We start from the raw sequence: 15226 nt of genomic DNA on the forward strand, positions 1-15226 counted from the left end.
GTACAGTATCTGCACACTGCATAATGCAGAATATTATTTTCTCTGTAAGTAGCCTAGTATACAGTACTAATAATAATATAAATACCACTCACATTATTATTTCTACTACTGTTAATTAATGTATCAAGACTTCACATGGTTTTTGACATTTTGGGGGGAAAAAAAACCAGCTAGCATAGCTTCTTAATTGCTGCTGTCAGCTCACAATATATTTTGGTCATAACAGCTATTAAATTTGTATAGGATGACTACACATTTGAACAGTCATTGCAAAAACATGTATTATAACCTTATTGCATAACATTTTCTTCAATACCTCCATGCTTTTCTATTTGGGAGGGGGCAGGGCTCTATTCCCATGTCCCCCTGGACTTGGTTACTATAGTTCATCAATGAATACTATAAACATCATTCAAAGCTCCAGCTTAGATCAAGGCAGGCACTATAGGAAAATTATCCAACCTAAGCACTGTAGTGATACAGAACCCAAGTATTTCCTATGAGAAGCCAATAACTTCCTAATAGACCCATCCAATAGAAATCAAAAACCAAATCACTACTGAAAACTGTAGGCATAATAAGAATAATAAAGTATTGGAGATGTCACCAAGGTTGTACCTTTGATGGCCATATACAGTAGTAGCTACTTTCCTTTGATCCAAAAAGTATGAAAAGCCAATGGGATATAGTGCTTGCTACAGGCTTAAGACTAATATGACAAAACTCAGAAGCTTCTCTAAGTACTCTCTGACCCACTCAGAGATTTATGCAAGTGTTTATCTACATTCAGCAACCTGATACAGAAAATACAGTACAATACTGTAGAAATACTGTCTAACACGCCAGGTGGAACCAGACAGGAACAGTGTGCACAGCGGCGGATTTAGCCCGCCCGGACCCCCCATAAATTTAGTACCGTTTCAGGTGCCATAATCATATATTTTCTTACCTCAAGCCCAAACAAGGTGAAGGCTGATGTGGTTTTGACCCTCCATCTATGAAAGTAGTCACTCCTTGGCAGTTGAGTATCTAGCCCCTATAAAATTATTGAGCCCCCACAAAATATCACGCTATATGTAATTAAAAAATCACCTTATTTTGGGAGCTACCACCCCCTCACCTAATTATTGATTTTCCCTACTTCACTTGCGCGTTCCCCATCAACCCCCACCCCACCATTTGAAAACTTGATATAATGTGCCACTGTCCCGGGGCCGCATCTATTTCAAATTCCTGGATCCGCCACTGGTGCGCATATACTTGAACTGCCTGAGATGGTGTGTTGCTTGAGCTATTTGTCAGTGGTTAGTAGTATAGTTCTCATTCCCAATGACAGGCAAATAGGAAAGTGATAGCCACCAGTGCAACCGAGAGAAGGGGCAGGGGGAAGATCCCTGGGGTCCAAGCTTACCAGGGAGCCCATAGAAATTGCAGCTTTTTTTTTCAATATTTTTTTTCAAAAATAATAGGCCTAAATGGAACGTATATTAAACTTTCACAATAAAATTGCAATATGCACATTACTATAGTATCATGGGCCCTCAATAATGGCATGGGCCTAAATAATAGGTCCATCCAGATTGACAAGGTCCCCGTCCAAATGAAATACTTGCGACTTCGGCGCAATCTTTCTTGCACTCGTAAATGATGGCCCACACCAACACTTTTTGGCCCTCTTAAAGTTTCCCCTCTTGCAGCCCTGGTAGCCGAGTGGGGAAAATCATTAAAATTTCATCATGGGTAACATTTTGTACCATACACTGTAGTACTGTGTTTGGTCAACACAACAAGAGTTTGTGTTTCAAACAGGAAAATTCTATTTTGGTATGGTACAGTACCTGTCATTAGGCATAGGCTAGGTATCGTAGTTAGCATAAAAAGTTTGGCCTAGCCTAGATAATCTCAGATTAGGACTGGATATTGAAAATAAAATTGTTTTTTCAACATCACATATCATATAGGCCTTATGTACTATACTAAATATACATGTTTAATTATTTTAATTAATGTAATTAAATAACTATAGGCCTACTAGGGCCTAGGCCTATATTTGTTATTATATCATGTTCCATAAAATATATATTTTTTTTCAATTTATTCATAAAACCTCCAGTAAGGAGAAACAATCGAAACAATAAAATTACATTAAAAACAAATGACAAACGACATAACAGACACACACACACTAAGGAGTTTTTCAACAAGAACAACCAGTATGACGAATTATGGAGCTAGCTAGGCCAGGCATACTGTTGCATCGGAATAAAACATTGACAGTGAGTGTTGTAACTTGTTCGTTAATTAGGACCCGTGGTGGTAGGCTAAGCCTGACCCTTGTTTGTTTATGAACTGTCATCATGAAGCTAGGCTAGACCTAGAGAGAATGGCTGTTTTTACAACGAATAATACTACGACAACTAAAATGGTTGATATGCTTACCTGTTTAGATGTATAATCCTTAATTCTCTGTGTGAAATTTGAAGGAACTATAAGTACGTGGTTAGCAATAGTGATTATATTAGCCAAGGTTGGCAAACTTCCAACGCTCCTTCCCACCATTAAACAGATTTAGGCTAGGCTACTGCCGCGTACGCTAAAAAAGGCTACAAAAAATCGAGGGCGCTACTTTAATGATTGGATTTTTCAGCGGCGGATAGAAGGCCAACACAATCGATTAAACCATATGTAATCAAACTTTGTTTTGCTAGACCCACCCTCTTGAAAACTGGTAACTCCTTTTTTTTACTCGTCTATTATCAAGGTGTAAGATTAGTCATCGGAACTTAATTCTACTCTATGCTGTCCGTGTGTATTCTTATGTCAAGATTTTTATACATTTTTGTATTTTGAATGAATGTTACAATACCTTTACAATAGGCCTATATTAAATTATTGTTGTAATGCGTGGAAATGGGTTGTATTGTAGGTCAGATCTGTTGTAGGTTAATCTGGTGTTCAATTATTTTGTTATTTATTTTTTTCTATAGAGTGGATACAGACTACCGCATATATGTAGTAGCCTAGATATATTTATATAAAATAATATCAAACAGAAGGTATTATGTTGCCTCAAAAGTAAATATATTTAGAATTTATTTTTATGTATCTTTATACACGGGAATATAAATTTATTTAGTTATTATATTGGATTGGATTTTTCAGCGGCGGATAGAAGGCCAACACAATCGATTAAACCATATATAATCAAACTTTGTTTTGCTAGACCCGCCCTCTTGAAAACTGGTAACTCCTTTTTTTTACTCGTCTATTATCAAGGTGTAAGATTAGTCATCGGAACTTAATTCTACTCTATGCTGTCCGTGTGTATTCTTATGTCAAGATTTTTATACATTTTTGTATTTTGAATGAATGTTACAATACCTTTACAATAGGCCTATATTAAATTATTGTTGTAATGCGTGGAAATGGGTTGTATTGTAGGTTAATCTGGTGTTCAATTATTTTGTTATTTATTTTTTTCTATAGAGTGGATACAGACTACCGCATATATGTAGTAGCCTAGATATATTTATATAAAATAATATCAAACAGAAGGTATTATGTTGCCTCAAAAGAAAATATATTTAGAATTTATTTTTATGTATCTTTATACACGGGAATATAAATTTATTTAGTTATTATATTATATAATGTTAATGAATTCACTAAATATTATCCGAACGAATACAAATGTTAGATGACAAAATATGCGGTCTACATTAAAGGAAGACAATCACTAGGGAAAAATTGTCCTCTTGACATTGATTGGGTGGTGGTTATTATAAAACTTTTAATAAAAAAGGAATTTTAGAAGCAAAACAGAATAATAAAACGTAAAGGTCTAGATTTGTAATCGATACTCCCAGCATAGATCCTATTTAATGGCCACTATATAAATAGCATTTGCCTTATAGCTTTATTTTCAAGATGATGATGTAATTAGAACGCTTGGGCATGGATAATGTGTTTAGAACAAAATCGTTTACTTTTTATATGCCCAGTTTATTAACGATCTTATATAATCAAATTTATATTACACATAGGCCGTAACTCCAATTTTGGAGGTTTTACGGCAGGCTCAGATTGAAACAAGTACCGGTATCTAGTTTCAGCATTTTGAATTCATGGGCCTTGCTGGGCTCCAGTGCAAGTACCTAGGTCGCTATCAGCAAGCACAGAATATTAAACTATTTAAAAATGTATTATAATAAATGCATGTAAAATTCCACGTGTCATACCATATAAATGTCACCAGTCAGGCGGTAACTTCGTCCCATTGTCAAGATGCTCTCACGGTCGAGAATGACATGCTGGTAAATTATCAATAGAAATAAAAACAAAAAAGAACATTCGGTAAACAGTCTGTCGACGAAACATCTGTCTCTTAACCATCTGTCACTTAATCGTCTGTCGACAATTAACATACTGTTGTTAGGGAAGTTTTTTCGGCGAATTTGCTCGGTGTTGGCTTTTGGCGGAAAGAAAAGTCTCCACTTCAATCTCGCACTTTACCGACAGACATCCGGACCACAACAAATGAAATAGGCCTACTTACTCGGCTAAAATGATGGGTATTATTTGAAAGCACTTAAACATAACATGATGCTAGCTTGACATAGGCCTATCGGATACATAAAAACAATTTTAACACTCAATAAATTCAAATATATTCATTATTAGCAAACTCATTATTAACTACTCATATTATGGTATTAATAATTAAAGTCATGAATTCAAATAAACTATGTTTCTTTTATCTCCAAATGAACGTATTATCTTTTTGCTATATAAGCCTAAGAAGCGTTATTAATCTTTAGAGAATGAATGAAAGCTTAACAACAAAGCTGCAAATGTTGTGGAATGCACTCTACACAAACGTACGGGTTAAGAGCAATAGAATTAATATAACATAAACACCACAATCTACCATGTACTATTCATATTTTCGTATTCTTATTAGAAACCGTAGTAATTTTACAAATAGCCTACATAGCACCTTGAGCACGTCTTTTTTGAAAGGAATATGTGCGCTATAAATCCTTAAAAATAATAATAGTACAGTACCCACATCTAATGTGTATATTAAAGCTTAAAGATATACAGATTAGATATTCACAGATTGAGAACACCATAGTAATTTGTTGATGCTAATTTCAATGCAGATTTTATTTGCAATAAATCAGAGAGCTAAATGCAAAAGAACTACGTTATTTTTGTTTATTTAAACATAGATTCTATGAATTAATTTGAGGAATATATTAGTTTTGAGTTCGCAAGTTGTTTAGACTCAAAATATCATCTCAGCGATATTATCGCCCTTTTTCCATTGTTCCTTTGGTGCGCCCTCTATAATCTTTCTGAAACTCGGACATTTTCATTTTAAAATATGTATTTACAATTATTTGGATTTTGTCAACGTATAATAGCTTAATAATTACTACCGTATGGAAATCATAAATACTATTCTCTTCTTTTAGAATTTGGCTGTGAGGTTGGAGGCTGTGTTGTAACTCGTTTTTTCCCTCGTCTTCTTTTCTTGTTTTTTGGTTTCGTATTTGTTGATTCTTGTCGCTGTGACTTCTTTAATCTTTTATACCATTTCTAATTTTAGACAAATACCAATTGAAAAACTTATATAATTAATATTTATTATTCATCCGAGAGACACAAAAACGTATTACAATATGCATTACCAATGATCAACAAATAGTGTACCTGTAGAAAACTGAAAACTTCTCTGATATTAAAATGGACTTTCCTCACCCGCCGATTCATGCATAAGACTGTTTTCCACTAGGCGAATTTATTCGCACTAATCGAAGGCGTTGGTTCATGCGCATGCACATTTCCATCGGAGTTTTCAACTTTTTGCAATGCGAAAAAATCAGAACTCTGGAAGCGAACCGACGCTTTCGTTTAGCCCGAATAAATTCGCATAGTGGAAAACCAGCTTAAAAACAGATTGCGCGCATCCGGTATCCAGTACACGCATCGTACGCCTATCTGGTAAGCGCATCCGGTACGCTCATCCGGTCCGCACATTCGGTACGCCCATCCGGTACGCGCATCCGGTCTAAAGAGCACTACGCAAATGAGCGTCTTCATAGCAGCAGTTTGGACTACAAATTATGTTGTACCAAAGAGTTGTACCAAAACTAACCTTCACAAGTGCTGGCCATTCACTGTTCCATTCTTCAACTATACAGTCATCTTGGAGCACCAAGTGTCCACTCTCCAGATGCTGGAAACACATTATAAGATACTCCTTGCCAGGAACCACCTCTGGACAAACACACTCGTCATGTGTCCATAATATAACCTTTTTTTTAGATAATATAAAAATTATAGGAAAAATACCGGGAAAAATACATATAGGCGGAATTTTCTCACACCATCGATGTTATGTTGTATTGATAAATACCGTAACCTAGGCGACGACGACGAATGGAGTAATCATTGGATAGGTCTATATGGTGACGACGATGTCGATGATGATATTGATTATGATGATGATTATGATAATTATATGATTTTATTTTTTATTTTTGTATTTGGTATCATGACAGTTGGTAATTTAAAAAAAAACAAACTTATTTCCAAAGGGATCCAAACACAGAGACGAAGAAAAAAGAAGACAAAACCACTGATCAAAACAAAAACAAACAAAAAAAAAATGACCAAAGAAAATGATGATGAATTACAATGTAGGCCTATATATTATGGATGTATACCGTATATTATTGAAAAAGAATAGATGATGGTAATTTATATTTTTACCTCGTCTTTTGGGATAGAGATGTCTTTAATTTATTTTTTTTCTTGATCGAAATAAATTTGAATTTCTTTCGACACTGAAATGTTTTCCTTGTCACCACTTTTGAATTTGTTCTTGTACTAGTACAGTTATTCAACAACTATCCTATCAGTAGCACCGGTAGTTTCTGGCCATGTCTTCAGTCTATTTTTCCGTAATAAAATTTTACTTCATTTACGATTCAGCAGCGGGATGTTCAAACATATTTTGTAAGCCAACGTTATCAACATTTGAATGTGAGTGTTAAATTCCAATTCTTCAAGAACATCTAGGCTTAGGTCTTTATATAAAGGCAAGAAATTTAAAATTAAATTAATGCTCAACAATTGGTAGGCTCTAATGACAAAATGAGAGGAATTTATTACTGTACTTATGCTTTGTAGGCAAGCATTGAAGTGAGAAGAAAAAAAGTAGGCCTATACAATATGGTACCGCGTAGGCCTAAATCCGTAAAACAATTAATTGCGGAAGTCTAAATACCGTGAAATCACCTTTTATACTCTTAACGTCATTTCTCTAGAATGAAGAACAACAAAACCGTGATCAATAAAAGCATCTATTGATATATTCGTGAATTCACGTGACGTTAAATGATAGACGCGCCTGTGGTTAGAGTTACAGCACAGGTACAGTAGGGGAGATCACAGAACAGCTTAATAATATGGCTAGAAATTTCCCCCCAAAAGAGTCAATCCTACTCCGGATCTTCATAAGATATTTCCAACACCCCTGTCAGCAGCCGAGTAGGCTATGCCTTGTTTAATCATAACAGTGGCGCACTGTTGTATCAACTATCCTGTTGAAAATTAGGCTATACGGTAATTTTCATTTTTAAATCACATCTGACATTCATTATTCACTTTAATTGCGTCTACGCTGAAGTTTTCTTGACTCGGCGTTTTATGCAGAAAGAATAGAACGATTTTCGTTTAGGCCAAAAAAATATATAAATAAATAAACACTAGTTTCTCGTCCCCTCGCACATTCATTTTCTCTGCATCAACATTTTCCCCCTTTATTTAACGAAATGTACGAAAATCTGGCTATACAGTAACTCACATCAGTAAAACTTCTCTCTCGATCGTTCGTGGTTGGAGATACATTATGGTATGAATCACGTCAAGTGCTTCCTTATTTGTTTTAAGTTTGTCTTGGTAAAAGTGAGAAAGTAGTAACTGTTTCCCATCCACCATATTCGATTTGCCATCTCGAGCAAAAAAAAAGGGCCCTCATTCTGCTTTTTCCCCAAAATATTAGTACGAGAACTACTTTTGTTTTTACTTGGCCTTAAGTTCCGGCGTCAAGAAATAATATATAGACATAAACTTAACTTTCGTTATTACTTACGTCTCCCGAGATATATGAGGATAAATCAATAAACAAAAGAGATTGTTCATATTGTACGATAAACAAGTTTAGTTTTTACAGCGTAAAGCAAAGGCGTTGTATCACTGTCAGAGTGGGATCATAAATATTTTATATACTCCCAGTACGACAGACAACACATTAAAGGCGTGTTATAATTACTCCCCGAAGACGATCCGACCATTGGTTTGGATGATTCTGGTACAGTAAATCAAGGCACAATGCCTACTTTGAAAAACACAAACCATTCGTTTAAATTATTGGACCTTTGAATTTAATAAATGTATATATCATTTTAGGTACTATAGACACATTCTTAAAGTTAAAAAAATCATTTCATTAGGCCAAATCGACTGTCCCATTTTGCCCGTAATGATGAAAGGGCCCTCAGATCTTCATGCTTAGACCATGGAGGAAAAAATATATTTCCTCCATGCTTAGACGCATACAAAGCGAGGGAAAATAAATGCTTCTTCTATACGCCTTTCGATATAGGCCTAGGCCGACTTATCATAGCTCTGGTAGTCTGGTATCATCATAGAGAAAATATTTTATTTATTTTAAATATATCATATTTTCTCTATGGTATCATCTAAGCTCTTGTAGTCTAGGCTTAACGTCACAAAGATTGACATATTTAAGTTAAATCAACCTGTCAAGACAAATTGAATCAAAACATCTGGATTGATTGACAGGCTTGATTGATTGGTATATTCAGGATTTTCTTAATTTGGTAATCACTAATGAACTTCACGCCTTCCTGCTGCCCAGGTGCGTCTGTGGCCAGATATCGTCTGCATGGTACCTCCACGTTATAGTAGCCTATACCGTAATCCAACTTAACTCAGTACTGAAATTCAGCCCCCTGAACTCGTTAACAGTGAATTGGACCCGGGCATAACATTCGCCACTGGCTGGCCAGGGCACTGATTACAGTAGTCTAAAGAGGTTCGGTGACGTCCCATCTTTATACTCTTTATGAAGGTTAGGACTAGAGCACCAGCTTTTGGAATCTTAACAGTGGCGGTTCCATGAATTCACACAGAAACCGACTTTCACATAATATCGAGGGTACACTACCCCACCCCACCAGGTTGGGGCTGAGGAAAGAACATTATGATTATGGCACTCTAAGTGGCCTGATATTGCACTCTCAGCTCTCTTTTTATATTTTTACATCATTTTCTTTTTTTTTTCTACTCTTTTTTTTGTATAATTTAGGGGGGGGGGGGATGGGGTGTTCCGTCCGACACTCCGTAATTAAACTGATGAAAAGAAGAGAAGTGCGACTCTTAAAATAGTAATTGGAACATTAATAAAGCACACTTACACTGATGGTCTCATGATAATCCCGCCAATTACAGGACTATTTAATGGTTTGTTGGGTCGGTGCAGCATTGGAATAATTTTGGCAGATAGGCCTAAGCTGTGGTTTAATGGTTGAACTACAGCATTTGTTACTCGATTTCTGATTATCCTCGTGTTGTCTGCTTTGTCTGTCTTGTCCTGTCCTGTCCTGTCCTGTCCCCTGTTGTCCTGTCCTGTTCTGTTTTGGCTTTGGTTTTTCTGTGTTTATTTCAGGGCAGCCCTACACAAGCTCCGCTTTCTGGGTTTCGCCCCTCAAACTTGGCTAGTTATTTATTATTTGCATTATTATTACTTTTGAGAAATAAATGTTCTTTTGAACTTGAACTTAGAACTTGGTTGGGTAGACCTAACATTTGTATGTCGATTTCTGGGAAGGATTAATGTTGGTTGGGTAGACACAGCATAAGTAAATTTCTGGCAAACGAACACAAATCGGGATCAACCAGGTGTTGCCCAATCAATAATAAAATCATTATTGAGCATACGGTATATGTTTGTGGTCAACACTCGCATTAAAACAATTTTTAAACAAATATTTTTAATAAGTAAATGTTCCATATAGCGTAAATACAATATGTGTAAATTGGAATGTGAAAATATGACTCACGTTCAGCCGATGGCAATGGCGGAGGATTTTGAGGAATCAGGTCAGGCGGTGATGGTACGACACCTAAAAAAGAGAATAATCTCACGCGTAAGGTCAGGACATAATGTGCGCTACACCAATGAATGCGCACGCACTAAGTACACTACCAGCTCAGACTGTCAATGCTATATACGATGAAAATGCATGCATTCCCCACTTGCTCATGTCGGTACATTCCAATAAAACATATAAATTGGCCTACAGCCTACTAAATAATTGTAATTATTAAATCCAGGCTCCGGATGAATTGATAGTTGCACAACTAATTTTTCTAAGACACAAAAGCATATTTGACGAAAAAGCAGTTAATGAGATACATATTTGTTAATATTTAAAAATTTGGGGGTGGGGGAAGGGGCGTAACCCTTTTTACACCTTTTTTGGTATCAAAACATAATTTTTCCACGGAACCGGGCTTTAAATACCTTACATTACACGCAATCATCAATGCTATCGTCGTACGAGAGAGCGCAGTGCATCAACGCGTCTAAACGGACCATTTCAGCTATAAAGCCCCGTCACTCGGGAAAAGGTCAATTGCTATAGTGTAAACAGGCTTAAAAATGGTCGGCGGGCAAGTCTCGCGCTGCATCATAAGTAGAATGAATGCGCAATTACTCGAAAAGAAAATATGAGCAATAACCCTGAATGAAGACAGCATATGAGGTTTTAAAACAGAATTAACTGCTAGATCTACGCCTCTGTGTCCTATATGCTCACCTGTATCGAGTGAAGGATCGCGTGGCATTTCGTCCACAATAGCCTCCGGGGATATACAAACGCCCCTATCGTACTCAGGCAAGTTATCACATCTCAGGTAGGGTGGCCATTTTACGTCATACTTCAACATGATTGGTTCACAACCTGATTTAGCACGTAGACACAAACTCCTACAAGGCGGTATACCTGCGTCGTCTTGGAAACCATATGCACAAATTGGTGCATACATAGAACAAAGAAAGAATAAAAGTTCAGAGCTGCAGTTCGTGGAGACGAGCCCCTGAAACTGTTCAATCGCGAGTTTGGCGTTTTCTTGTGTGCTATGATGCAGATGGTTCGGCATCCGGGTTTTGTTCCACGGCATGCCTTTACACATCGGAAGTTTGATCAGCTCGCACGTCGCCCCGTCACTGTATACGATAAACGTTGAGAGCAGGAAGAAGGCAGACGCCGCAGAAAATGCTGTAACGATACGTATCGACATCTTAGTACGCGCTCTAAAGATAAAATAGCGAAATATAATATTAATATTAATAGTCATACTGATGATGATGATGATGATGATAATGATGATGATGATCATGATCATGATGACAATGATGAGCATGATGATGACAACGAAGATGAAGATGACAATGGTGACGATGATGGTGATAATGATGATGATGAAGATATTGACGGTGATGAGGATGATAATTGATGTTGATGATGATGGTGGTGATGTTGATGATGATAATGATTATAAAATGATGATGTTTATCCAATAACCAAAGGTTAGACCTACATTTCTACAAAGTACAGTAGGCCTTGGTGTTGGCCGATGGTTTGTAGCAACAATAGGCCTACTAGCCACAATTATAGTAGGCTATGCTTATAAAAGAAAAGATATTGCGTAAAGGAGATCTAGGCCGACTCCACTGCTCTATTATAAACCACCATCAACTATAATTCTGAAAAAATGAGAACTGGTTACGAAAGAATTGTGCACAATTACCGTCAACTGTGGTTCTTTTGTAAACGTCACGATCCCTTCTGAATTGTACTGCAGTGCGCAGCTGAGAACAGCTGGGCTTTTATTAGCAAGGTGCTAAAGTCAGAAGCAAGATACTTTTCGACACACTGTACCACACACACAGCATAATGTTTATTAGATTACTACACATTGACTATTGATGTGTGAACATTTTTTTTGACTGCAGGACTTTGTCGGTGTATTAACTGCGCCATGGTTTGAAACACAATCTGGTCACACCACTCAATAAATGTCAAACCTAATAAACAAACACCTGAATTCAAACAGTGTCATTCAAACGATTGCGAGAGAGAGAGAGAGATGAGATGAGATGGAGGGTACAATGTTATGACCCGGGAATCTAAATTATACATAGAATTAGATACAGATATGACATTATTGTTATCATCATCATTATCATCATTATTATCACAAATATTATCGTCATCGTCATCATCATTACCATCATTATCTTTATCATCGTCATCTTTATCATTATTAATATTATTTTATTTTTTGTTATCATTACTATTACTGGGCCTAATATAATTAATATTCTAATGACCTACTACCTCAATTGACCATTACGATTAGTAGGCCTAGTGTTTTAAGTATCATAAGATAGGTTTCTGTAGTAGGCCTACTGGTATCATCATATTTTTATTCAAATTCATATATCATTATTAATTATTGATATTGCCTATATATACATACACACACACACACACACACACACACACACACACACACAAGATGTGTATAAGAGACAGGGCCATACATATATATATGTGTGTATATATATACAGTATATATATTATTATAATCGCCATTAACTTTCGTCGTCATCGTCATAAAAAGGTTGCGATATGTTCTTCGGTCATGAAACTGAGCCACAACATCTTTTGTTTACTACAAGTTTTAAAAAATAATGAATCAATCATCGTAATGCTCCACGTCTCGACTGGCTTTGACCTTGCCCTGTAATGACTCCTTCATACAGACCAAACAAAACTAAGTTGAGGCACATGCATATAATGCCATAAATATGGATTTATAATTAACATTGGAAAAATTATAAACTTATATGCGAGAAGAAACACAAGGAAAATATGTTTCAGACGGACTACTTACCAAAGAACGAAACATGAAATAAACGATGATCTGGCTTGAATATGAGAATTTATAAAAACAAGTTCGTACTTTCTTTTCTTTACAAAAATTGAAACGTTCTACAAACTGCAGGTTCTTAATTGAATCTCCTCCTACAAGCGGAACGTGCTTTTATTTCTTAGAACGTATGTAGTTAACTTACTTCTAACTCACTTTTAAGGCCTTTTACTCAGTCTCAGTCACGTACTCTGTAATTTTGTTGATCTGCAGTACAAATCCATTAAGGTCTAACTCTATTTGTTCTCCGGTCCGGTCGATGTTTCGCTCCAAATTAAATGGCAACACGTACAAACACAATCAGCGCAAACCAATTTAATATGTCTTCTTCTCGTTCCAGGAACCAGTCCTTAGATTTTGAATATTTGCAACATCAACGATTCTGCCCTAGAGATGTTATCGTAAGACTGAGGTTGAGTTCTTTTATGTTTATAATTTAAACGCGATGAAAGATGTTCGTCAACCCCTAAGGTTCTCCCGCGTGATGTGTTGGAGTGGTTGGATAGTTACTTAGGCTTCTGTAAGCAGCCATTGAAGAGGATTATGCACGTAATTGAGACGCGCTGGTATTTTCTTGATTGTGTTTTCACGCATTCATATCACACTTCATGTCTGTTGACGGACAGGGAAAAACGTGATTGGATAGTAATTATACTGATTTCAGGGCACACATGTATAATAGGCTTAGGCCTATACATGAATGACATCTTAGAGCAGAAGTGAAATATATCAAAATATTTTATGTTACTAGTGACCAACGTTCTAATTTGTGTAGATGACAAGTTACCGACAAATAAAAAAAATTTTGACCACCGATGTTTTGAACATGACAACAACGTGAGCACAGTAATATTAATTGAACATTACACTTTCTTTAATCATTAATATAGCATCATCGAACATATACCTATTAATCTTCACATTTTATATTTTTACATAGCTTGTATTTCAATTTATTCAAAGATTTTCAATTTATTCAAAAAATACCTTACCTAAACTGACATTATAAAAAGACAAATAATTAAAACACAGCACAAGGTAAACTAAACTAGTATATATACAAAATAGAACAGCAAAACGTAACCTCTCATTCAGAAACCTCTGAGTAACAACTTTAGGTAATGAATGGTTTCGTTGGTAAGGGAGGGGTCAAACTCCATAATGGTTTTTATACTGTCACAGATACCGTGATCATTAGAGTCGATGCGCTTTAATCTGTTATCCAGATCTTTGCGATAGTGATTATTTGTGACATACTGTACAATGATAAGTAAAACCCACATCACCAGTACTGCACTTAATCTTATCGACCAGAGTGTTCTTAATGTTTTTGCAGCCATTGGCCTCAACATTTAAAAGGTGACCATATAGTTTTCTCGATTTAGAGTTATTGCAAAAAAAAACAAACAGTTGATTTGTTCTGATTTGACACTGAACTTTACTTATACTTAGGGCATGCCAAAGAGGGGTGTTCCTATAGAACTTCGGGAGACCAATCGCAGTTTTAATCAATTTACTTTGTGTAGTTTCTAAGTTTTTAATAGCACTAGCATTTGTGTTAACACATTCACATCCAAAAGTTAGTATCGGTAGCATTATGGATTTCCGATGGCTCTTAACATTATAAGATGAACCGTTTCTACACATTCCAATACTTTGAAGGGAATAAAAGGCCCTTTGACATTTTCTAACTCTGTCTTGAACATGATTGGAAATGTGACAGAAATATTATAGGCCTCAATAATACCATATTATTCAATATTATATATATGCAAATCAAGTTATTATTATTTATCTATTTGTTATTTTTTAATAATATATTTGTATTATATATATATATATATATATATATATGTATATATATATATATATATATAATAATAATAATAATAATAATAATAATAATAATAATAATAATAATAATAATAATAATAAGATTTATTAAGCGCACATCTCCACTAAAGTGCTCAAGGCACTATATATATATATATTCGCCTGTAAGTGGGAACGAAGAGTTCCTGTTGGACGATTTCTTATAAAATAAAATAAAAATATATATATGCCTATCGATGCCTACCTGTATGTATCGATGTAAGTTTATGTTAATGTGTTGATTAACATACACATAAAGCAC

The 15226-nt window shown here is 35.6% G+C and overlaps 1 protein-coding gene across 1 annotated transcript; it reads right to left on the reverse strand.

Annotated features, from left to right (window-relative positions):
* Positions 1–4551: 4551 nt before the first annotated feature.
* Positions 4552–13636, reverse strand: LOC117102673 (secreted frizzled-related protein 4-like). The gene is made up of 6 exons (XM_033243052.1): positions 13057–13636; positions 10914–11410; positions 10155–10217; positions 6778–6806; positions 6161–6319; positions 4552–5601 (listed from the first exon to the last, which is right to left on the reverse strand). The coding sequence occupies exons 2-6, from the start codon at positions 11395–11397 to the stop codon at positions 5461–5463; spliced, it is 876 nt and encodes a 291-aa protein (XP_033098943.1). The 5' UTR covers positions 11398–11410; positions 13057–13636; the 3' UTR covers positions 4552–5460.
* Between the last annotated feature and the right edge of the window lie 1590 nt (positions 13637–15226).

The sequence above is a fragment of the Anneissia japonica genome, unplaced genomic scaffold (assembly GCF_011630105.1).
Source record: "Anneissia japonica isolate Jap-2015-1 unplaced genomic scaffold, ASM1163010v1 scaffold287702_len44463_cov246, whole genome shotgun sequence".
Classification (NCBI taxonomy): domain Eukaryota; kingdom Metazoa; phylum Echinodermata; class Crinoidea; order Comatulida; family Comatulidae; genus Anneissia; species Anneissia japonica.